The sequence below is a fragment of the Nothobranchius furzeri genome, chromosome 5 (genome assembly GCF_043380555.1).
Source record: "Nothobranchius furzeri strain GRZ-AD chromosome 5, NfurGRZ-RIMD1, whole genome shotgun sequence".
NCBI lineage: Eukaryota > Metazoa > Chordata > Actinopteri > Cyprinodontiformes > Nothobranchiidae > Nothobranchius > Nothobranchius furzeri.
Window position 1 is genome coordinate 50,920,292 of NC_091745.1, and position 23,883 is coordinate 50,944,174.

General features: G+C 42.2%; 1 protein-coding gene across 3 annotated transcripts in view; it reads right to left on the minus strand.

Annotated features, from left to right (window-relative positions):
• The window catches only part of oxr1a (oxidation resistance 1a), a 184,097-nt gene that overhangs the window by 104,815 nt on the left and 55,399 nt on the right, over window positions 1–23,883 (minus strand). For all 3 annotated transcript variants that reach the window (XM_054740517.2, XM_054740518.2, XM_054740516.2), the window contains exons 4-5: window positions 23,642–23,721; window positions 2,118–2,225 (exon numbers count right to left, since the gene is read on the minus strand). In XM_054740517.2, coding sequence (XP_054596492.1) covers window positions 2,118–2,225; window positions 23,642–23,721 — 188 coding nt within the window. The remainder of the gene's footprint in view (window positions 1–2,117; window positions 2,226–23,641; window positions 23,722–23,883) is intronic.

Consider the following 23,883-nt stretch of genomic DNA (forward strand, 5'->3'; position numbering starts at 1 on the left):
TCACACTTCTTCGGCCTCTGGATGCACCACGGCTTTGAGATGATGGTGGGCATCTCCTTTTTGCACCACGTCTTGAGGATGCAATAGGAGGTTCAAACTCTTCCTCAGAGGATTCCTCAATCACTGAACTCTAAATTGTATTAGAATAAAAAAAATTATACTAATATAAAAAGCACTCTTGCATATTAATCAATTTTGACACAGATCAGGTTTACATCTAGTCAAAATTTGGGCTAAACCAACAATAAACAGAAACCCTATGAAAACAACCATGATTACAGGAGGACTACACAGAATGCAGTGTTTATTCATGATTTCCACATACATTATTTATATGCTTTGATATATTCATCCCATCTTGAATGGCAAAGCAATTAAAAATAAGCTAGTTACTTGTAATAAAATGCTAACAATTTGATAGGATTAATTTTATTTACAATATGGATTGCCAACTGTTACTGGTATTTTAAAATATAAATATATTTATAGATATTCTTTATAAAATGCCTTTTGTAAACAGTAAGTGTTTAATGTGCTGGTTAAATACAACTTTCTTACCTCAGATAACTCCATTGCTAACACTAGCTCAGCTCTATTACAAGAAGCAATGCTCCGATGTTGACTTCGCTTTTCCTGCGCGTGCACATTGGGAGGTGTGGCTTTCGGCTCTTTCAGGAAGGGCAGGGGAGTGAGCAACAGCCGTTCGAATTAAAAAATCTCCTCCTCCTCACCCTGACGGTGTCATCCTGCGGACTGTGCCTTTAAAGCTGTGACACAATGATATTTAGGATCATTTTTAGAAATATTTTTAGATGTTTTCATGTTTTGTGTTCTGAGAATTCTGTTTCCAATTCCAATATCATCCTTAATAATTTCCTGATCAGTTATGTCTGTTTATATTTTTCTGATCAGTCACTTTTTAACCTCATGACAGTATATGGTTTGCATTTAGCAAAAATTCACTTTGATGGTTTCTATTTTAAATTATCACTACATATTATTATTGTTGCAAAAATGTTAGTGTGTAAATGTCAGAGGGTTTGGGTTAACCCGCTGTTAAATAGATATAGATACAATACTATTATTCAGATGTGTTATTCTGTAGTATTACCTGATGTCCTGTCATTTCTACATCGCTGTGTGACCTTACCGAAGGATTAACATCTATGTTTACACAGTTGTTTAATTTGCTTCCAGCCAAAGGGACAGACAGCATAAACTCAGCAGCCTGAGGACACCCACACCCGTCAACACATCCGGAAGTTCATGACGAGTTCCTCAAGGCTCATTTAGACCTGCTGACTGACCTCACCTATCTGGTAAGATGAAGGTGGAGTTAGTCCACAGAGGGTCTACCAGCCAAAATCAGACTTTAAATTTACAAAATGAGGACAGAAACTGAATGAAGTTTATCCTAATATGCTGGTGGTTCTGAAGATTGTTGCCACGTCAGTGATAGTTGCTGCTGCAGAGGAGCTTCTCCTGATAGAAGCTGTTTAAAACATACTGAGATCTAGCATGTGTCAATGTTAAAGGACTTGTTCTTATCAACCCTAACCATGTGACGATACTATAGATCCCTTTGCTGCAGGAACAGAACTGTTTGTTCTTGTTGCTGTTGTTCAAATATTAAAATTGAACAGTTGTGATAGATGCTGCCGTCCTTAAATTATGTGTTTAAGTCAGGGGCACATAGAAAAAACATGTGTGCAAGTGTGTGTGTTTGTGTATGTGTGGGGGTGTGTGTGAGTGCATGCATTTGGTGAGGTGGGGTGGGGGTGTTACTCAGGGAGTAATCTCGCCTGGGGCACCAAAATGGGTAGAGCCTGCCCTGGATCCAGGACACATGTGGTGGACCTCACTGAGGAGAAAACTATCAATAGTCTCAGCTTCTACCAGGACAAAATTGTCCAGCATTTCCTCTGGTAAAGACACACACTCAGATTTGTCTAAAACCACGTTATTAGAGGCTAAAATGTTACATCTGATGGTTTCTACTTTTTCCCCGAAGTGGTCTGCCAATTCCTTACAGAGAATGTCTAAAGAACAGAAAACCAACCACCAAGAAAACCAGCAGCCACTTCAAGTGTTAGATGACATTTCTACTTAGTTCATACCTGGCCAGGCACCACAGCTCTGGAGAACAGCTTGTTCAGCTGAACCAGCTCATTGGGTGTGGTGTCAAACTTGAGTGCAATGCTGTTCAACGTGTCCAGTAATTCCACCTACACCAGAAAAGGAGAGAGGATATAAACATTACACTGTTGACCCTGAGGGGATTTGTTTGACAATCTGTAGAGGGAATACATAAAGAGAGATGGAGACAGAGAAGCAGATAATATAAACAACTCCTTTATAGGACCTTGCGCTGTTGTTAGATTTTAGGGTTTTATTCTTATTACCGTTGTCAGCTGTTGACCACAAATAGATATTCAACGAAACATAACGTGACAGCAATGTTTGCTGCCCCACAGCAAGAATTACATATTTTCCCTGAATTCAAGACAAACTGTCCACAAGGACAAAAACCACAAAATTGCAAATACTGAAATTTGCAATATGAGCGTCACGGTCCATCTTCTTTTCATTAACACCTGATTGGACATCTCCACATAGACACAGGTGTAAGAGCACACACAATCGAGCTGATTTGCAACATTGAATCTGTTTTTCGTGAAGCCAAATATGAGCAAGAAGGCTGTCAATCTTCTGAGTATGTAGTTTTAATACCACAAGAACATTCACCAGATCAGCAAATAGACAGTTAAGACTAAAAACAATCAGTTCTGACTCATTTAGCTAAAAGCTAAAATTAAAAATCAATTATTCATTATAATTAACGAAACTGATTTATTTGCTGATGATCAAAGAGGGGCAAGTTACATTTGTACTTGTTTTACTTGCTGTTACAGTTTTGGGGTTTGTTCTGAAATTGTACATAATTTAGCTCTTCTGGCTGATTTGTTGCTATCAGCAAACAGGCTTAACACCCTGCTGCACAGAATAGGAAAGGTTTTAACAACCCTGTATTGGTAAGTCTATATGTGAACATGTAGATACTAATTTAGTGGCAAAAGGGGTATTTTTCTGGTGCTGACAAAGAAAATGATACGCCTGTCCAGTACCCTGGAACTGTAATGACCAGAACTAGAGGACCCGTGAAGAAACCAAACACAGTAAGACGAATAACAGTCTTTATTAGCCAGGAGCTATGAGGAGGTGTTTCCAGAGTAATAGGCGTGGGTCGAAGCCAGATCGGGACGAAGCAGGTGCAGGGAGCAGGCTAGAGATGTGGTAGGCCGGCGAGGGTCGTGGTGGAAGCAAGAGTTCTTGGCGATGGTCAGGAGTAGAAATGAGGTCGAGAGACTATGATCAGGCAGGATGACAAAAGGCTGGAAGATCTACTAGCAGGAGCGTTCAATAATCTGGCAGAGTGCTGGGGGTTGACTGTGGAATATATAGCTGGTGAGGCAGGTGTGTGGCATGAGCTTGATGGTGAGTTGACTGTGGTTGCTAGGGAAGCAGGGCTTGGCTGGAGCTTGATGAGAGGACCAGGTGTGATGCATGAAGGCTGATGAGGTGGATGATGGTGCATGGAGGTCAGGACATGGCAGGAACAGTTTAATTTGAGATTTTCACTTACACAAAAAGGCCCCTATAATTTGATATGATGATGAGATTTTATGGTCAAAGATTACAAATACACCCTAAAGGTCAAATCAGATTACACCAGCCACACAATGTCAAAAACACAGATTAGCCCAAAACTCCTAAGTCTGCCTTTATTAGAATAACAATCTGTGAAACATCAAAGAGCCTTTTTAAAGGCTTTTAATGGAGGAAGTAGAGTAATAAAAGCAGCTTTTCCACAGGTTTTACAAACAGCAGTTGCTACTTTTGCTTAAACAACAAATTTATTTGTGTTATTCAGTTAATTTCTCTTAGAGGTGTCTGAGCTGTTTATTTTTATTGATTTTCCATATTGAATAGATCCAACAAATTGACAATCAGACTTACCAAAACATAATACCACCCTAAAGCACTTAGACACTACTTAAAGGGACTTTACGGACTTTTGAATTTTTATGCTCGTCATTGCCCCCTCAGGCCAAAAGCGTAACGGCAGCTTCAATAGTAGGCTCGTGCACGAGGCGCACATGCTGTACGTGCACACTCCTTAACAAAAATAACAGCTGAGACAGTCCCTTGTGTGTGTGTGTGTGTGTGTGTGTGTGTGTGGCCCGGAGGACAGGAGAACGTGCAGCTAATTAATTAAATAATTTGGTTCTGTACCTTTATCTTCAGCACAGCCGACAAAGGTTTATGATGGGTCAGTCCTCCTGCATGCTCAGATCATTCCCTTCCCTTGCTTGAAAATTTGTTCCAAAATGAAAGTTGAACCCACATCTTTTTTATCTGTGAATTCAATGCCGTTCGGCGAATCTCAAATAAAAATTTGGGCATCTTACTGTAAAAAAATATACCATTAATGTAAAAAAGAAACTCTAAATGAAATATCAGGGTATCTACAGGTTGAAGGGAGCCAAATTTAAGACCTTTTTGAAGGCCACTTTGAACAAATTTAAGCAACTTTTTAAAATTTAATTTAAGCTATAGTTTCCTAGCCTAGTGAACTAGACCAAATTCTTGCTTTGCAAAGTTTGGTCTAGGCATGCTCCATTGGAACCTCAGCAGCTTCTACCAGGACTCTGGCTAGCCAATCACAGCTCTCTAGAGGGGTTTCAAACACATAAAGAGCTGTGACTGGTCCATAATGGTGGGCCAATCATAGTGCTCTATCTGCTTAGTGAACAAATCACAGAGCTTTATCCGCTTTGTGGGCCAATCAGGACACTCTATATGCCTGGTGGGTGGGATGATGCAACAGAGTGAAACAAGAGTATGTCACGTTCATTGTCCAGTGGAATGCGGAGATCATTTGAAAGACAACGGTAGAACCCGCCCCACAACCGAGAGCCGTCAATGGAGCGTGGCCAGACTAAATAATAAATTTATTTAGTCTGGCTTGCCAGGCTAATAGTTTCCAGCTATTGCCTGGAACCAGTGCTAACCCCGTCACGAACGTGGGATTAGCCATCCAGTTACCATTAAACTTGCACTTCCCCATGGCACAAGCTCCCACTAGCTTAACCAGCTAATGTGCTCATCTAAAAAGAGCCACAACTAACTGAATGGGTATGGTTCCGCTTACGCCAACATCGTACACAAAAATGCTGAACACCAACTACAAATTCACAAAATTTTTATAGAAATAAAAGAATCTTGTTTATTGGGTCTTTAGTAGTTTAAGACCTTTGGAAACTGTATTTAAGGATTATTGGTCATTTTTAAGGATTTTTAAGGCCTTAAATTTGGAAAAGCTAATTTAAGACTTTTTAAGGACCCGCGGATACCCTGACTATGTTCACATCCAGAATCGAACCCAGGCCTTCCGCATGAGTGTCAGACATTTTACAAGGTGAGCTACACTCTCGTTACATTCACAGTATCTGTAACTTTTATATCCTTGATGACAGCTGAATAAACGTCAAACCAAAGAACGGTTCAAAGCGAAAATGGTTATTTCGTTGCTAATTTGCAGGCAATATCTAGAAGAAAGTTCTACAGAAAGTAGCTAAAGGGCCTCAGAAAGGTAGCTAGGCTCGTCACTAGGCATTAGGAACAGCGACAAAGTCGCTGAGTTGGCACTACCTCGCTCTCTGCTGCTAAATCTACGGATAGCAAATGCTACAGGCTATTCCTGAGCGTGAACACGCATGAAGAAGCCCGCTCGACCCGAGCAACTCTCTTTTTCTTTGATTTTACAGAAAAACAGGCAATCACAGTAAAAATGCCAGGGCTCATTCTACAGGACCAGGGCATTGCAGGAGAATGTATGAAGAAGAAATTTATTATTTCTATACATGTTTTGGCTGTCAAACTTCCATAATGTCCCTTTAAAAGAGAGGGGGGAAAATAAGTAAATTAATATAATAACATAAAAATGAAGAGCGAAGGGAAAATAATAATTTAAAAAAATCGTGAATTTAATTACATATTTGGGGGGGGGGGGGGGGTATTTTTGTTAAATCTATAAAGTGATGCCAGATTTGGTTGAACATGTGTTCTTAGCCTTTTAATTAACTTGGCCTTGGCCTTTCAACCTCAGCCTGGCCCAGGAGAAGGTTCCAGTCCCGTGGAAGACATCCTGCCTTGTTCCAGTTCCAAAGTGTTATGACCCCTGCGTTCCTGGGCTCCGATTTTGAACCACCGCACCATGGACAGCTCCTCGCCATGGCCGCTGGAACAGGATCTGCACCATGGAAAGAGGCACGCTGAGACGCACCCTTCCCGCCGGCCCGCTGACACCAGCTGTGGACAATCAGCGCTCATCAGGACTTTCTACAAAAGACGAGCAGCGGTTCACAGATGGATGACAGACGGAGAGAACGAATCCAGATCGGACGGATCCAGCAGATCAGCGGATCCATGCAGCAGACGAGAAAGAAGTGAGAGAAAGACACACGGAGCAGACACACGGAGAACAGACACAGAGACACACACTCGGAGGACGAGATCTGAGAAGAAGAGCTAAGAACCAGAAAGAAAAGGACGGAGATCGAGCAGACGGAGAAAGACGGAAAGGAAGAAGAGCCGGCAGAGATACAACAGAGATCGAGCACACGAGAGGAGCAACAGATGAACGAGAGCGCCAAGCAGAATAAAGAAGCGGTGTTCCGGAAAAGAGTTACATCTGGAAATCGTGGAGACGAGGTACATACACCGTCCGTGGATTACGCCAGCCAAGAAAAGACAGACAACACGGGGATCTATTCTGGAGGAGAACCATCCGCTTCCAGAGAGAGAGAGAGAGAACGGGAGAGCGTGACACGCCGGCCACGTCAGGAGCAGCACAGGACCAGAAGGAGAACTCATACCCAAAAGGAGGGTATTATTTGAGCGTGGGGCTTTGCCCTTATTTTCAGTTATATTTCTAAGAGACTAGTTTAACCAGACCTCTGGCTTTATTATTTCAAAGGACCAGTTTTCACTTGCCAGAGACATTTTTAGTTTAATAAACACCTTTTGACTTGTAGTTGTCCTCGTGTTTGCTCCCACCACACTTGTGTTGCCCCTCCTGGTAATCCTAGGCCTGGAGGGGTGTAACACAAAGAAAACTCGCCCATCAGTCAATGATGACTACAGACCGGTTGCCCTGACACCCCACATCATGAAGGTCCTGGAGAGACTGCTGTTGGTCCACCTGAACAAGCAAACTAGAACATATCAGGACCCGCTGCAGTTTGCTTATCGCCATGGAGTTGGAGTTGAAGATGCCATCATCCAGCTGCTTCAACCAACCCACTGTCATCTGGACAAAGCAGGCAGCACTGTGAGGGTCACGTTCTTTGATTTCTCCAGTGCATTTAACACAATTCATCCTGATGTACTTTGCCAGAAACTCCAGAAGACACAGGTGGGGGCCTCAACTATCGCCTGGATTAAAGACTACCTGACAAACAGACCACAGTTTGTGAGGCTGAAGAACTGCACATCAAACCAGGCGATCAGAACCATTGGAGCACCACAGGGGACTGTACTCTCACCATTCCTTTTCACCCTGTACACCTCAGACTTCCAGTACAAATCAGAGACCTGTCATCTATAGAAATACTCCCATGACTCTGCAGTTGTCGGGTGTATCAGAGATGGATAGGAAGCTGGGTACAGAGAGCTGGTGGAGCGCTTTGTGGCATGGTGTGGAAACAATAATCTGACCTTGAACGGGAAAAAAACAAAGGAGATGATTTTAGACTTCAGAAGAAACAGGCTGGAGTCAAACACTGTTTCCATCATTGGAGAAGAAGTTGAGGTGGTTGAGGAATACAAATACCTTGGAGTTCACCTGGACAACAGACTGGACTGGAGAAAGAACAGCGAAGCCGTTTACAAGAAGGGACACAGCAGACTGCACTTCTTGACGAAGCTTAGGTCCTTCAATGTCTGTAGCAAGATACTCCAGATCTTCTACAAGTCTGTTGTTGAGAGTGTAATCTCTTCAGCCATCGTCTGTTGGGGTAGCAGCATCAGAAGCAGGGACCTGAAAAGGCTCAACAGCCTAATAAAAAAGGCTGGTTCTGTTCTGGGGACGACTGTGGAACCACTGGAGGAGATAATGCAAAGAAGGATTCTCCAGAGAATCAAGAAAATTATGGACAACCCTGAGCATTCTCTTCACAAGACTGTCCGACAACGGAAGAGTGTCTTCAGTCAGAGGCTTCTTCAGTTTCGCTGCAACACTGACCGCTACTGGAGATCCTTCCGGCCAACAGCCATTGTAATATACAATAACTCTTTGACGACTTGATTATTATTATTATTCTGAGCTACTACAGCTATCAATTTCCCTCTGGGATTAATAAAGTATTTTTGAATTGAACTGAATTAATGCAAATCTATTTTTTCTAGTTAAAGGTGTTTCAGAACCTCATTTATTGTGTGTTTCTTTTTTACTCATTGTTATTTCATGGTCTACCACTCCCAATACAGCTGTCATTGAGTTAAATTGACTAGGTCTTCTCAAAACTTTGGACTTGTAGTTATTTATATTAATCCAATATTTCGATATTTTAGGGAAATTCCAAAACATATGTCCCAATGTTGCGGGAGACTTTCCACATCCAACGCATAATGGATCAATGTCTGGGTATATTTAATGTCATTTCTCTTTGGTCCAATGTAGTCCATGTAATATTTTAAATTGCAGAACTTCATGTCTAGCACAGACTGAGGTTTTGTGGGTCTGTTGCAGAGCTTTCTCTCATTGGTCTTCTGTTACCACTATTCCCAGATCCTCACTCCAAGCCAATCTCAAATGATTAGTAGCAGTTTTCTTGAGGTTCTCTAACATAACGTATAATTTAGAAATTGTTCCCTTTACATTTGGCTCAAATGAAAGAATATTTTCCAAGGGCGACTGATGTGGGGCTGCAGGAAAGGTTGGAATTTGTTTCTTCACATAAGCTCTCACTTGTTGATATTTAAAGAAATGTCTTGGGTATGTCATACTTTTTCTGTAGCTATTCAAATCATACAAAGGTTTTATTAAAGGAGAAACCAGCAAAATTATCCTTTTGCCACCCAATCATCGAAGATATTGTTTCTAAAGGAAGAGATAAAATTATGATTTTTTATTAAAGGGATCAATAATAAACTGGTATGCCACCTGTAGTTTTTCCATATCTTAAGCCAAATTTTCAAAGAAGGCAGAACTACCGGATTTTTAAAAAATTTAAGATGACCTCCTGATAAAGGAGACAATAACAGTGCAAGAGGGCATGAGGGGTAGCATGCTACCTTTTCCATTTCTAGCCTAGCTGGAGTCTCCTGTTGGAGCCAGTACAGTAAAAATTTTATATTGCATGCCCAGTTGTATAGTTTGAAATCTGGTAGTCCCATCCCTTTGGCCGCCTTTAGCCTTTTTAAGAACGCTTTCTTTATCCTTGGTATTTTATTATTCTGAGCTGTTTATTTAATTTAAAATATATCATCCTGTATCACATCAAACATTCAGAAGAGGAGGAGGCAGCACTTCACGATAAAACAGGTTCAGCAGATAGACTGTTGTGGTCCCACTCTGTGCTCAGCTGCAGCACTCTGTCTGCAGTGTGACACAGGTGCATTTGCTTGTCTTCACCAGTTACAATCCAAACAACACAAATGTGCACTGTGTGTCTGAAATAGCCTCCAACATCCCCCACTGGGAATTTCCACCTTCCAATCAAGGCTGACATCCATGTCAGGCAGTGACTGCATGTACAAGAAATGGGCTCGTATGTAATGGGCTAGCATGGTGTGCTCTTGAGCAACAATCATGAGGATTCCTCAGAGAACTTGCACAACAGTCCCAGGAAAACAAGAGAAGGATGAAGGATGGAGGTCAATTTTTCATCAAAATGACCAGAAATTAACTTTTTAATTTGCAGACATGTGTCTGGCCTCCAAACAAGAAAGCACTGCACAATACCTTGTTACCGAGCAAGGACGCCATAATATCTTTGCTCAAGGTCTCGTTCGGAAGATGAGACTTCTGCACTTTCACTCTGAATAAAGTTAATCTTCCATCCATCCATCCATCCATCCATCCATCCATTTTCATCCGCTTATCCAGAGTCGGGTCGCGGGGGCAGTAGCCTAAGAAGAGAGGCCCAGACTTCCCTCTCCCCAACCACTTGGGCCAGCACCTCCAGGGGAATCCCAAGGTGTTCCCTGGCCAGGTGAGAGACATAGTTCCTCCACCGTGTCCTGGGTCTACCTTTAGGTCTCCTCCCAGTTGGACGTGCCCGGAAAACCTCACCAGGGAGGCGTCCAGGAGGCATCCTAACCAGATGCCCGAGCCACCTCAACTGGCTCCTCTCGATGTGGAGGAGCAGCGGGTCTACTCCGAGCCCCTCCCGAATGACCGAGCTTCTCACCCTATATCTAAGGGAGAGCCCAGCCACTCTTTGGAGAAAACTTATTTCGGCCGCTTTTATCCGCAATCTCGTTCTTTTGGTCACTACCCAAAGCTCATGACAATAGGTGAGGGTAGGAACGTAGATCGACCGGTAAATCGAGAGCTTTGCCTTCGGACTCTCTCTTCACCACGACAGACCGGTACAACGTCCCCATCACTGCAGATGCAGCACCAATCCGCCAATCGATTTCACGCTCCAGTTTTCCCTCACTCGTGAACAAGACCCTGAGATACTTGAACTCCTTCATTTGGGGCAGGACCTCATCCCTGACCCGGAGAAGGCATTCTACCCTTTTCCAAATCAAGACCATGGTCTCAGATTTAGAGGAGCTGATTTAGAGTAGTTAATCTTCCTTGAATCCTTAAATGACTTTACAACTTTATAGGTCGATATAATCAAATGTGTTGAATGAACAAAATGTTTAAATCCCAAAGTGTTTGAATAATGTGTTCATCAATCAATGTGTTAAAATGAATATTTTTCCTGCAACAATTCATTTCAGATCTTAAACTACACCAGATCAGTATTTGTTGATTTAACAAGTTAATATATCAGTATACTCATACACATTATGAGATTAAAATGTTTAACATTTTTGCTGTACATAACCGAGTATCTGACAGAAGGCGTGATTACTGATGTATTTTGGTAATGCCTTTTAAACGTGTCTAATTCTGATTTGTTTAGAAGTTGTAAACAAAATTTAATATATACAGGAATCACTTCCTGATCTAGTAGTTCTCCAGCTGCCTCCTGGTTTGGCCAAACCGGAGAACAAGCATTTGAGACCATCCTATCTTTTGACCTCAAGGTCAAAGCCTCTCTGCAACACTTGCCAGTGATTTCAGACAGAATGGCTCTTTTAAGAGCCACTGAACAGCCTTAGACGCAAAATAGGCACAGTCTCCAATAGGGCTGGGTGATATGGCCTATAATCAATATCACGATATATTGAGGACTTCACCTCAATAACGATAAATGGACGATAACTACAGGTATGCGCAGAAACAAAAGTTTTCCACTAGATGGGGCTGTCACATGTATCACGTTGTGTCACATTTTTATGTGTCTCAAGGTGGTACAGCTTCTTAAAGAACAAGTAACTACAAATCTACCTTTTTTTTGTTGATAAACTATATAAATAAGTGTCTGATCATGCTGTAGACAAATGTAGTCAGTAATTCAGCATTTTAGTTCATCTTAGTTAAAATCTAAATATTCTGCCTAAAACTGTCAGAGATGCACCGTCGTCCGGTAAAGACTCTGCACTGCATTTGAATTTAAATCTGCCATCGCTATTGGCTAAGAGGTACACTATAATGTTAGATAGTACATTATGATGTCACAATGTTGTGAGCGTGTATGAGTGTGTATCAATTCAGGGTCTGCATCCTTCGAAGGACCCAGCCTACTTGGCCAACGTGGGCTGGGTCCTCCGTCGGCCGAGTAGACCGGATGTTAACGGCTGTGAATTTGGACAGGCCTAGACTTCATTAATTCCCGCCACTCCCTCGGCGAACGTTCTGTCGCCTAGCAACCGTGGAACTGCTGAGCAGAAGGGAGAAGGAACTTTAAACGATGGAGCTCGAAGTTTTATTTAGCTTTTTAATAATTTCCTTGACCGTTGGGAGAGCTAATTCAGAGAAAATATTTTTGACAAGCTGAGCCTGAGCAAAGATGTGATAATAGTTTTTAATACTTTCTAAGGGTCTTAATTTGACCAAAACTGATTTATCACCTTTTAAGACTTTAAGACCCAGCGGATACCCTTTAATATTAGAAAATTCACATTTGTAAACAAAAATAAAATTCAAGAGTTTAATACAAAATTGATTTTATTTAGATATTTCTTTTATATGTACATGTTTAATCTTTCTTAACCATATTTTCTAGCAAAGTAAGAAGCCTGTCAAAATTCTCCCTTCTCTCCTGTGCCCTCTGCTGCTCTGCCTCCCTCGGCAGCCTCATGTCCTCCCTGATCAGCTCCAGAAGCTGGTCATCACCTTCCCCTGGATGCCCATTTTCTCCAGAAAAAAACAGGAAGAGAAAAGAGAGAAAAGAGGACAACGGTCTGTTGGAGGACAACGGGTTATTCCTTTCATGTTTTCACAGAAAAAACTAAACTCAAATGACAGTTTTTAAAATAAGAGATGTTATTGTACCTCCATGCCACAGCCGCCAAATACTTTGCTCCAGTGAACATGTGGTCCATCTCCGCCCTAAGCTTAATAAAGTCCCTGGTTTTGTCTTTTGTCCCTAAAATACAAACTTCTATTACAAACTTCTATTTCTAAGGGGAAACGTAGCGGGAGAAGTACGACACCGAGCAGCCGAACATACGAGCCGAGACCGCAATACAAGCACTTTTACTGTAACATTTCAAACTAAAATAACGTTCATGTATCACAAAAAGCCCTTAACCTAACAGTTTTCAAGTTCATACTGACATTTATAAGCGCAATCCTCTCCAACAGCTCCCGCTTCACTGTCCGCCATTGTTTTTAAAAGTTCTGCCGTCCGGCCCGCATAGCATCTTGGGAAATGTAAACCACTGAAGGATACACCAGACCCATCCTTCATACAGGCGAAAAGAAGGCCAGATTTGTCGGCTGCATTTGAAGAAGTCGTCGAATTGGGACAGGCCTAGTTGCGGCGCTGTGACGTAACCAGCCGACGAATCTGGCCGACGAAGGATGCAGACCCTGAATTGAGACACAGCATACTTGTTAGTGGCTCCGCCCTCTCGGTCTGCTAGGCAACAGCATTTGTTGCATTTTTCAAACAGGAAGTGGGAGTTGAGTAAGAATCTGGTAGGGGGTGACTTGCTCTTTAAAGGGACATGAACATTGCCAACCTTCACACATCTTCTCATATTTTTATTATCAAATGTATTGACATGGGAAATTTTTTTCGATAAGAGTCAGAAATGTCGTTAATAAATTTAAGATTTATTGCCCAGCCCTAGCCTCCAAGCAGGAAAATGGTGAAAAGTTAGTCTGTTTTCTACCTTTCTCCTTGGCGATCATGCAATGCATCTCACAACACAGCAACAATTTAACATGGTTGCGAAACATAACCGATCAAATGAACAACAGATTAAATAAAGCCGCAAGAATGAGAAGCCAGTAAACAGAAGCAACCCAGAAGTTATGTCCTTACTGGTTGCTTGTTACTCCAGACAACAGTGCACTCAGAGGTCACCAATAGGGCGGCCACACAGATGATGATGACACAATCCCAAGCTCTTTATTCATTTTTAATTTGTTCTTTATAAATTAACTTTAATTACATCAGATGTCATTTGTAATTAATTTTAAAGGGCACTAGTCAGTGGCTCGATGAAATCTACAAAGTTCCTTATATTGTAAACCTTTAACTAATTGGCATAATGAACTGAACTCAGAATGATTTATTTTGTGAAGTGCATCGAGATGAATCTCGTCATGATTTGGCGCCATTTAAAAAAACTGAATTCAATTAAATTAATTTGCTCAGTTTTCTTCAAATACATTTTTTAGGTTTGTGATTCTAATATTTCCCTATTTTTTCTTCACTATATTGTTTTATTTTGAGTATTTCATAATTAACAAAACAAAGATATCATAATTGTTCAAACATATTTAAACTTTGTTTTCCTATCACTAACTGGCAACATGAAAGATGTCACTATTACTCCATTCTCAGACACTGCATCTTAAAGGGTGCAAGAAATAACTTCTGGGTTGCTTCTGCTTACTGGCTTCACTTCTTTAAACAATTCTAGAGCTTTTTGCCTGCTAGTGTTAAATTGCAAAAGCTGGTGAAGAAGAAGCATTAGTAGAGACATGGCAACCGGCAGGGTGTGATTTGGTGGGAGGATTTCCCCCGCTCTGCTTTTGATGTCCCTCCCTCTGGTGATTAAACTTTATCCTTGGGAGGGATAAGTTTTTTTTTTATTATTATTATTCCTAAAGGAGGATCTTCTTTTGACACCCAGGGCTTTAGTGCTTTTTTTCGAGGTTACGATAAGTACCGGTAGTTTTTCCGGTCATTTGTTATTAAAAATATCACAGATTTCTGAAAAAACATCTGCCCGCCTCCAAGTAAATACTAGCCATCCACAGCCACCCCCCCAGCATTAGGGCTGTCGCGGTAACCGCAAAAATGAAATATCGCAATATGAAGAAGCCCACTGCGCTGCATCATGGGCCACCGCGATTACTGAACTTGGTTCAACTCAATGATGCATGTTGAGAAGGATGGCTGCACTGGTATCAAAACGAAACGTTACTTCGCTCCTTTGGGAGCACTTTGGTTTTCAGTACGTCAGCTGCTGCGCAGCCAGAGTCCTTGGCCGAGACGGAGCTGCCGCCAGCGGCAAAAAATAAATAAATAATAAACGCTCGGAGACCTCCTGAAGCCCCGGACAAACACTGCTTCTGCAACTGTCCCGAAGAGAGTTTGAGCCGAGCTGGAGCTCACTCGCTACCTGCAGGAGGAATGCATCCACCCTAAGCTCCCCTCCGCTCCGGTCCGGCCCCGCTCGCTTCCGAACTCAACTTGCGTGCGACTCTGGCGAGCAAAGGGAATCTCTCCCGGTTGTTGCTCCACCATGTCAGGGGGGTTCTTTACGAGCGCACCATCCGAGAGGGTTTTCAGCGTTGCTGGAAATGTTGCCACCCCTCTCAGATCCTCTCTCAAACCATATATGGTTAACATGCTGGTTTTCCTTGTGGGTAACAAGGACGTGACCGAGCTATAAAGCACCGTCATTCGTGTGTGTGAAAGTGAAATGATAGTGCGCCCGCCCCCCGGCGCGCGCGCGCCCGGTACATGTAATTTTTTATACTTGATTTTAAACAACTAAACAAAATGGGGACTTGTTTCTTATTTGTTAGATGCTGCAGCCAAATTTGCATTTAAAAGTTTAACCTTCTCCTGAATTTTGTTGTTTTTAAGTTCAGTCGGACTCCGACTGTCGGACAAACAAACGTTACTGCGATCTGTGTTGTTACTGCCCTTTGATCTGCATTCAGTAAAGTGTTATTAAAGAAGGCACGGCAATTTTTAACCTTTTTTAAATGTGTAAACATTATGTTTAGATAGTACTGCAATAAAAAAAAGGACTGCAATAATATCGCATACCGCAATATTAAGCCACCCTGAATCACCGCAGGGGGAATTCCTCAACCGCAACAGCCCTACCCAGCATGCTATCCTGCCTCTCCTGAACGGTCTCATTCTGTGCATTAGGAGCACACGCACAAACACTCCACACCAGCAAACACACTTTATTTAGTGTCATAGACACTCCTCGATCTACAGGTCCAACTTCATTCATGTGGAAAAAGACGCCTCCTCTGTGTCTGCTGCCTGTATACAGGTGCTGGCCAGTAAATTAGAATATCATCAAAAGGTTGAAAATATTTCAGTAATTCCATTCAAAACGTGAAACTTGTACATTATATTCATGCAATGCACACAGACCAATGTATTTCCAATGTTCATTACATTTAAATTAGATATTCATAAGTGACAACTAATGAAAACTCCAAATTTGGTATCTCAAAAAATTAGAATATTCTGAAAAGGCTGAATATAGAAGACACCTGCTGCCACTCTAATCAGCTGATTTACTCAAAACACCTGCAAAGGCCTTTAAAAGGTCCCTCAGTCTTGTTTTGAAGGCACCACAATCATGGGGAAGACTTCTGACTTAACAGCTGTCCAAAAGACAATCATTGACACCTTGCACAAGGAGGGCAAGACACAAAAGGTGATTGCTAAAGAAGCTGACTGTTCGCAGAGCTCTGTGTCCAAGCACATTAACAGACAGGCGAAGGGACGGAAAAAATGTGGTAGAAAAAAGTGTACAAGCTCTAGGGATAACCGCACCCTGCAGAGAATTGTGACGACAAACCCATTCAAAAATGTGGGGGAGATCCACAAAGAGTGGACTGCAGCTGGAGTCAGCGCTTCAAGAACCACCACGAGGAGACTCATGAAAGACATGGGATTCAGGTGTCGCATTCCGTGTGTCAAGCCACTCTTGGACAAGAAACAGCGCAAGAAGCGTCTCGCCTGGGCCAAGGACAAAAAGGACTGGACTGATGCTGAGCGGTCCAAAGTTATGTTTTCTGATGAAAGCAAGTTCTGCATTTCCTTTGGAAATCAAGGACCCAGAGTCTGGAGGAAGAGCGGAGAAGCACAGAATCCACGTTGCATGAGGTCCAGTGTAAAGTTTCCACCGTCAGTGATGGTGTGGGGTGCCATGTCATCTGCCGGTGTTGGCCCACTCTGTTTCCTGAGGTCCAGGGTCAATGCAGCCGTCTACCAGGAAGTTTTAGAGCACTTCATGCTTCCTGCTGCTGACCAACTTTATGGGGATGCAGACTTCACCTTTCAACAGGACTTGGCACCTGCACACAGTGCCAAAACCACCAGCACCTGGTTCAAGGACCATGGTATCCCTGTCCTTGATTGGCCAGCAAACTCGCCTGACCTTAACCCCATAGAAAATCTATGGGGTATTGTGAAGCGGAGGATGCAATACGCTAGACCCAACAATGCAGAGGAGCTGAAGACGACTATCAGAGCAACCTGGGCTCTCATAACACCTGAGCAGTGCCACAGACTGATCGAGTCCATGCCACGCCGCATTACTGCAGTTATTGAGGCAAAAGGAGCCCCGACTAAGTATTGAGTGCTATACATGCACATTCTTTTCATGTTCATTCTTTTCAGTTGGCCAACATTAGAGAAACAAACATTTTTTCATTGGCCTTTAGAATATTCTAATTTTCTGAGATACCAGATTTGATGTTTTCATTGGTTGTCACCTATAAATATCAAAATTAAACGTAATAAACATCGGAAATACATTGGTCTGTGTGCATTGCATGAATATAATGTACAAGTTTCACGTTTTGAATGGAATTACTGAAATATTTTCAACCTTTTGATGATATTCTAATTTACTGGCCAGCACCTGTATGTTAGAGAAGGAGGACGTGTGATTATTGATGTGCTTCACCTGCAGTTGCGCACGCTCCCGCTGCCACTTCTGCTCTCTGCTCCCCGGCACAAGTACAAGTACCAGCGAGGGCGCAGCGCCACAGAAGCATTCTCTTTAAATGCACAATAGGCACATCACTGCTGTGACGCATGCCATACATACAGCACCGTCAGCACCCGTCAGCTTATGCAAGAGTATAGAAAAAAATAGATGAGTTTGACAGCTTTAAAGCCAAGTTAAGAAAAATCTGAATAACTGAAACGTATCAGTATTTGGACTTTTTAGGATCCTGTTTAAAAACTGTTTCCATTTCACTTCCAACATCATTTCCTGTCTCTAGACTCCTTGGAAACATCCCCATGTCCTAGGTCAATTAGACTTTAGGAGGGATAAGCACTGGTGGTGAAATGAAGGGCAAAGCTACAAAAACAAAACTAGATTTAACAAATAAGGCCCTTTTGGGTCAATAAAGAGCCTGATCTATGTGAGATAAAATCAATGCCTGAAGACACACTGTGCTCTCAAACTTCTTTTTTGTTGGCTGTCAAAGTAAAAAACAAAAACAAAAATGTAAACAGCTGTTGGTCCGGAGTCTGAACTCTACAAGGGCTTCATGACTCAACCTCGTGTGACTCTTTCCTCTCTGTCTAAACCTTCATGTCTTATTTGTTCCCAGACACCTCGAACACTTAATAATTGAATGCAGGTCTATCAATAGCAAGACATATCTAAATATTTCCCTCTGGGATTAATAAAGTATCTCTGAATTTGAATTTGAATTGAATTTGAATAAACTGGCATTATCAGTGTCTAGGCAAATGGGCTGCAGCTGCACAGGTTATTTTCAAATGCAATAGAGGGAAGAGATGCCTGACTGTGAGGTAAAACAGCGAGGGGGATGGGAGTGTCAGAGAGATTGTATTGATATGAACTTCTAAGAGGAAATTTAACTTTCTCCTGGGGATGCAAGACAGTATTCATAAACATATCTGTGGTCGAGTGAAACAAGAAAACACTGGCGGTCTGGAGTGGGAGATGAGTTTTAGATAAAGCTGCAGTTCAGTCAGTGGGTCTCATATGCTGACTCTGGCCATACCTGGGCCTTTTCTTTATGAGCCCCTTCAGCATGTCATGTCACCAGACAAAATAATCGGCAGGGCTCAATCCATCCATCATCATTTCAGTAACTTAGCAGAGGCTAATAAAAGGAAAGCGAATAATGGCTGACAGGAATAGGATTGGTATGCTATTTGAATTAATGCCTATACCCTTCCACCTTCTTTTCCATCAGCAATAATGTCCATCTTGCCGACTCTCTGTTGTCTATTAAGCCTAATTTATACTTCTCCACCTGCATCGGTACGAAGACAGGCAACGCCATTATCCATCGACACAAGGGCTCTTCTACAAGCTCACAGAGGATTACAGAGACATGCCAAACAATTTATGTTCATGTATTTAGCAGATGCTTTTGTCCAAAGCGACTTACAGGTGATAATCAAGCCAGCAGGTTGCCCTTGAGGCCAACAACCAACACTATTCAGTCAATCCTAGGTGGCAGCGAGGCAGCATAATCTATCATATAGGAAAGCGAACATGGAGTGTGCAGTAGAGTGGGGGACGGTTGCTGGGAGGGTGCTAGTTTAGAAGATGCTCTCTGTTCTAGTAGTGCTTGGTAGGTCATTCCACATCTGTATGCTAGTGCTAGCTATTTGAATTTGATGCGTGCAGCTAGCGGTAGCCAATGGAGCTCAGTGAACAGAGGGGTGACATGTGCTCTTTTAAGTTTATTGAAGACCAGCCGCGCCGCTACATTCTGGATTTTTAAAGAGGTCTCACAGTACAGGTTGGAAGGCAGTTAGAAGGGCTTTGCAGTAGTCGAAGCGCAGGACATGACAGTAGATTGCACCAGGAGCTGGGTGGCATATTGTGTGAGGTACGGTCTTATCTTTCATGTGTTATACAGCGCATGAACGAGCAACAGAGGCAACGTGATTTTTAAAGGTCAGCTGGTCATCAATCACAACACCCAAGTTTTGAACTACCTTTGAAGGAGCCAGAGATGGGGAATAATTTTGGATTGAGATATTGTCCCGTATGGATGGCTTCACTGGGATGACAAGTAATTCAGTTTTTGAGAGGTTGAGTTGGACATGGTGGGATTTCACCCATTTTGATAAGTCAGAAAGACAGTTTGAGATTCCTGCAGAGACTGTGAGGTCATCCGGCGGGAATGACAGAGCTGGGTGTCATTTGCATAGCAGTGGTAGGAGAAGCCATGGGATCGAATGATCTCAACCAGTGAGGTGGTGTATATGGCAAAGAGAAGAGGTCCTAGTACAGAGCCCAGGGGGACTCCTGTGGCAAGATGGTGAACAGCAGAAGATTGTCCAAGCCAAGATGCACTGAATGATCATCCTGTCAGGTATGATTCAAATGAGGAGTGTGCTTTTCTTGTGATGCTCATGCTAGAGTATGGACAAAAGACAGCCATGGTTGGCAGTGTCAAATGCAGCAATAAATCAAGCAGGATGAGTAGTGAGGATTTGGCAGTCGCTCTAGCTTCTATTTGTCGAAAGTGATGGAGATTGCAAGCTTGTGATTGGTCAGGATGCTGCTTCCTTTAAATTCGTCAACAGCACCGCCATTGCTCCCTCAAAAACATATTTAACGGAAATAAGGAACAGATTGAATGAAATGAATGAAATCTTTATTTCGAACATTTTTAAACGTGCAATAATAATAATTAAAAAATTATACTGAAGTAATTGTAGACATTAAAAATAAAATCGCACTGATAATTATACAAAAAATTAAATTGTCATATTCAGTTTGAAAAGAAGCAGGAGGAAGCTGATGCTTACTCATTGAAGCATCAGCTTATTATAGTTAATACTCAGTAAGCTACACTTATAATAGCTTATTGATTGAAGAACGCCTTTTATAAAAAATCTGAAAATATGAATGTTTATTCACTCGACTGAAGGAGAACAAAGATACACAGAGAACATTTTTATTTGTGGACAGAAAAGACAAGAAACGTGGGTTTAGAGATGCTGATCACATGAAGGGGTAGAAGAAAATGAGGGACAGATTTGTCTGTTTTATAACATCTCTTAAGTACATTAAACAATGTCAACAATAGTAAATACACTACTGTGGACCAGATACACGACTGTACAGGCTAATTTACACTTCTCCGTCTGCGTCGGGACGGACACATGGAACTCCATTATTTGTCTTTTTGAGGGCTCTCCAGCAGGCTCACAAGCACTGACAGAGTCAAGCTCTCTTTTCTAAACATCCATCCAACGAGACGGAGAACAAACTTGTAATCAGTCAGGACGCTGCTTTCGTCAACAGCGCAAGTATAAATTAGGCTTAATGGTGGCAACAGAGTTGGAAAGTGACAAATAACTCGTGTTACTGTAATTGAGTAACTTTTTTGTGTATTTATAATTTCTAAGTCGTTTTTCAAATCTGCACTTTTACTTTTAGTTGAGTATGTTTTTGTAAATTAATTGTATTTCACTACATTTTCAATTCAATTTAATTTCAAGTTAATTTATATAGCGCCAAATCACAACAAGAGTCATCTCAAGGCACTTCACAAAGTAAACATTCCAATACAGTTCAGTTCATTAAGCCAATCAGTAAAAAAGTTTCCTATATGAGGAACCCAGCAAATTGCATCAGGTCATTAACTAGTGTCAGTGTCTTTACAGCAATCCTCATACTAAGCAAGCATGCAGCGACAGTGGAGAGGAAAACTTTCTTTTAACAGGAAGAAACCTCCAGAGGATCCTGGCTCAGTATAAGCAGCCATCCACCACGACTCACTGGGGACTGAGAAGACAGAGCAGACACACACACACAACAGAGTTCCAGGTTCTGGGGGCCACAGAAGCAAATTATCTGTCACATTTGGTGACGCCCTAACCCTTGGTTTTAGAAGTATGGTGTGAATTAGCTTTTAGTTTGGGTTAGGAATAGAACGCCATTGGGTAAAAGTAAGGTTTAGGGCATGGATTAGGCATAGTAGAGTCTCTAAAATGAATGAAAGTCAATGGAGGTCCACACAAGCATATAAATAGAAGTGTGTGTGTGTGTGTGTGTGTGTGTGTGTGTGTGTGTGTGTGTGTGTGTGTGTGTGTGTGTGTGCATGTCTGCTCACGCACGCGAGCGTGTTGTTTGCCAGAATTGTTTTGCAGTACACAGATGTAGCCATCCTTACGCTGACCAAAAAGTAACTAACTTTTACTTTGAGTACATTTTTACAATGAATTTTAATTTTACTTGAGTAAAAGGTTTGGCAAATACTTTTACTTGTACTTGAGTAAAAAATTATCAAAGTATTGGTACTTGTACGTATGTATAAAATTGTAGTACTCTTTCCACCTCTGGGTGGCAGGATACTACAGAATAGTGCTATGTTCTCTGTTGTCCTGGCGGGGAAATGCTTTGCAACAATCCTCAGGTGGCGGAGAAGTTCAAACAAAAAATGTCATTGTGTGTGCATCTCTCCCTCGCAGAGCTGATGCAAAAGTATAAATTGAAGCCATATGTCCCAAAGAGATCATTCAGCTTATGTGCTGTGGGGCTCCTATATGTTTGGATGATTAAGAGCATGACGATTGGAGGTTGAGCATTGGCATATCATGCACCACTGCTTTGGAATGTGCTCCCTTTGGACATTAGGCATGCTACCACTGCTGAGGTCTTTAAGGCCAGACTGAGGACTTAATTATTCACAACAACTTATCCCGATTAGCTATCACTAGGATTTGCTTTTTATGTTTTACAGCTTCTTAGTGTATTTATCTACTCTATTTGTTGTTGATTTTATTTTTGTTCTCATCAAGCTCATGCTCATACTTATCCTCTGGCTTGCAATATAATTTTATATGTTTGTTGATGCTTTTAGTGCTCCTCTGTGCAGCACTTTGTTCAGCGCTAAATAAAAAGTTTATCATTATTAAAAAATGAGGCTTTAGGGTGACAGTGGCAGAGGAGTTAACGTGACTAGAGTGTTAAAGGTTTGAGCCTCGTCCAAAACCTTGTCGAAACTGTTGTGTCCTTGGGTCGGACACTTGACCTGCCTAGCCTCCTGGTGGAGGTCGAAGGGACCGGTGGTGCCAGTGCTCAGCAGTTCGAATCCCAGGGCAGCTGTAGCTACATTGTTGGGGTAAATGTGCTGTAGCTGATGGGATCAATTAGAGTTAAAGCTGCAGCCAAGAGCACATATGAAGAGACCTGGCAGCAGAAGGACAGAAACCGGAAACAAGGATAGGCATGAAAACATAGACCACAAAGTCTAACCTCTCTGAGTCCCTGGCTTGCTTTGGGTCGTCTTACCTTCTTTATTGTCTCACCAGATTGCCGGAGCTGAGACAGAGCAATGTGCATCTCCAATGTCATTGTGATGAAGCTGTTTGATTGCAGCTGAATTTCAGGGTCATTTCAAGAACACCACTGGGCAAAGCAGAGACATTTTGTAGTTCATGCATGGGAACAGGAGTCTGTTCTCCCTCTCTCCTTCGCCTCACCTTCCTTTTTCCTCTCCTCTTCCCTCCCTCCATACAACAGCTAAATCAATAGAAATGACAACGCAGTTGGAAGGTCATTTGCAAGCACACCAAGCTGTGTGGTGGAATGCTTGCTGATTAGCTGCACAGGGAACGGAAAATGACTACGCATTCTGCCAGCACTTCTGTCCGTCTTCCCTACTCTCGTCCAGCAGGAGGATTAACCAGGGCTGTCACATATGCCCATCTCCTTCCCATACATACAAAAACAAAATGAGAGTTTAAAAAAACACACTCCTGGTTTAACAGAACGTGCAGATTTCCTACAGCATATATAGCAGCAACCTTACAGGTTTGTTTACAAATGCACAGTGCTCCTTATATAAACAGTTTACCAAGAAACGTGTTTGGCTAGAATAATCTATCACATGATTTCCTTCCAACCAGCAATGGTTAAACAGGTCCTTCAAATCAGAAACTGCTGCATCCTTGATATTTCTGGAGCCAGCAGAAGACAAACACTCACAGAGCAGCAGCCCCACAGCAGAAAAGCATTTTAACACATGAGGACAAAAACATAGCAGAGGTGCCTACGTGTTACTCACAGAATATTTGGTGGTTCCTTTGGGTCTCTGGAATGACAAGCGCCTCCCATCCTTTTTTTCTGGACTCTTCTGCCCGGTATCTGAAAGCAAACGAGGCAAGGTTCGCATTACATTCATGTTCCTCTCTCCCCAGCTTGTCACAAGCTGCTGTTTCCCAGCCCCGTGGGGTAGACAGCTCATTCGTCAGCAGTGAACAGACAAGCCAGCTAGCGATGTGAGCTGTGAGCGCCAAAGCACGTTTG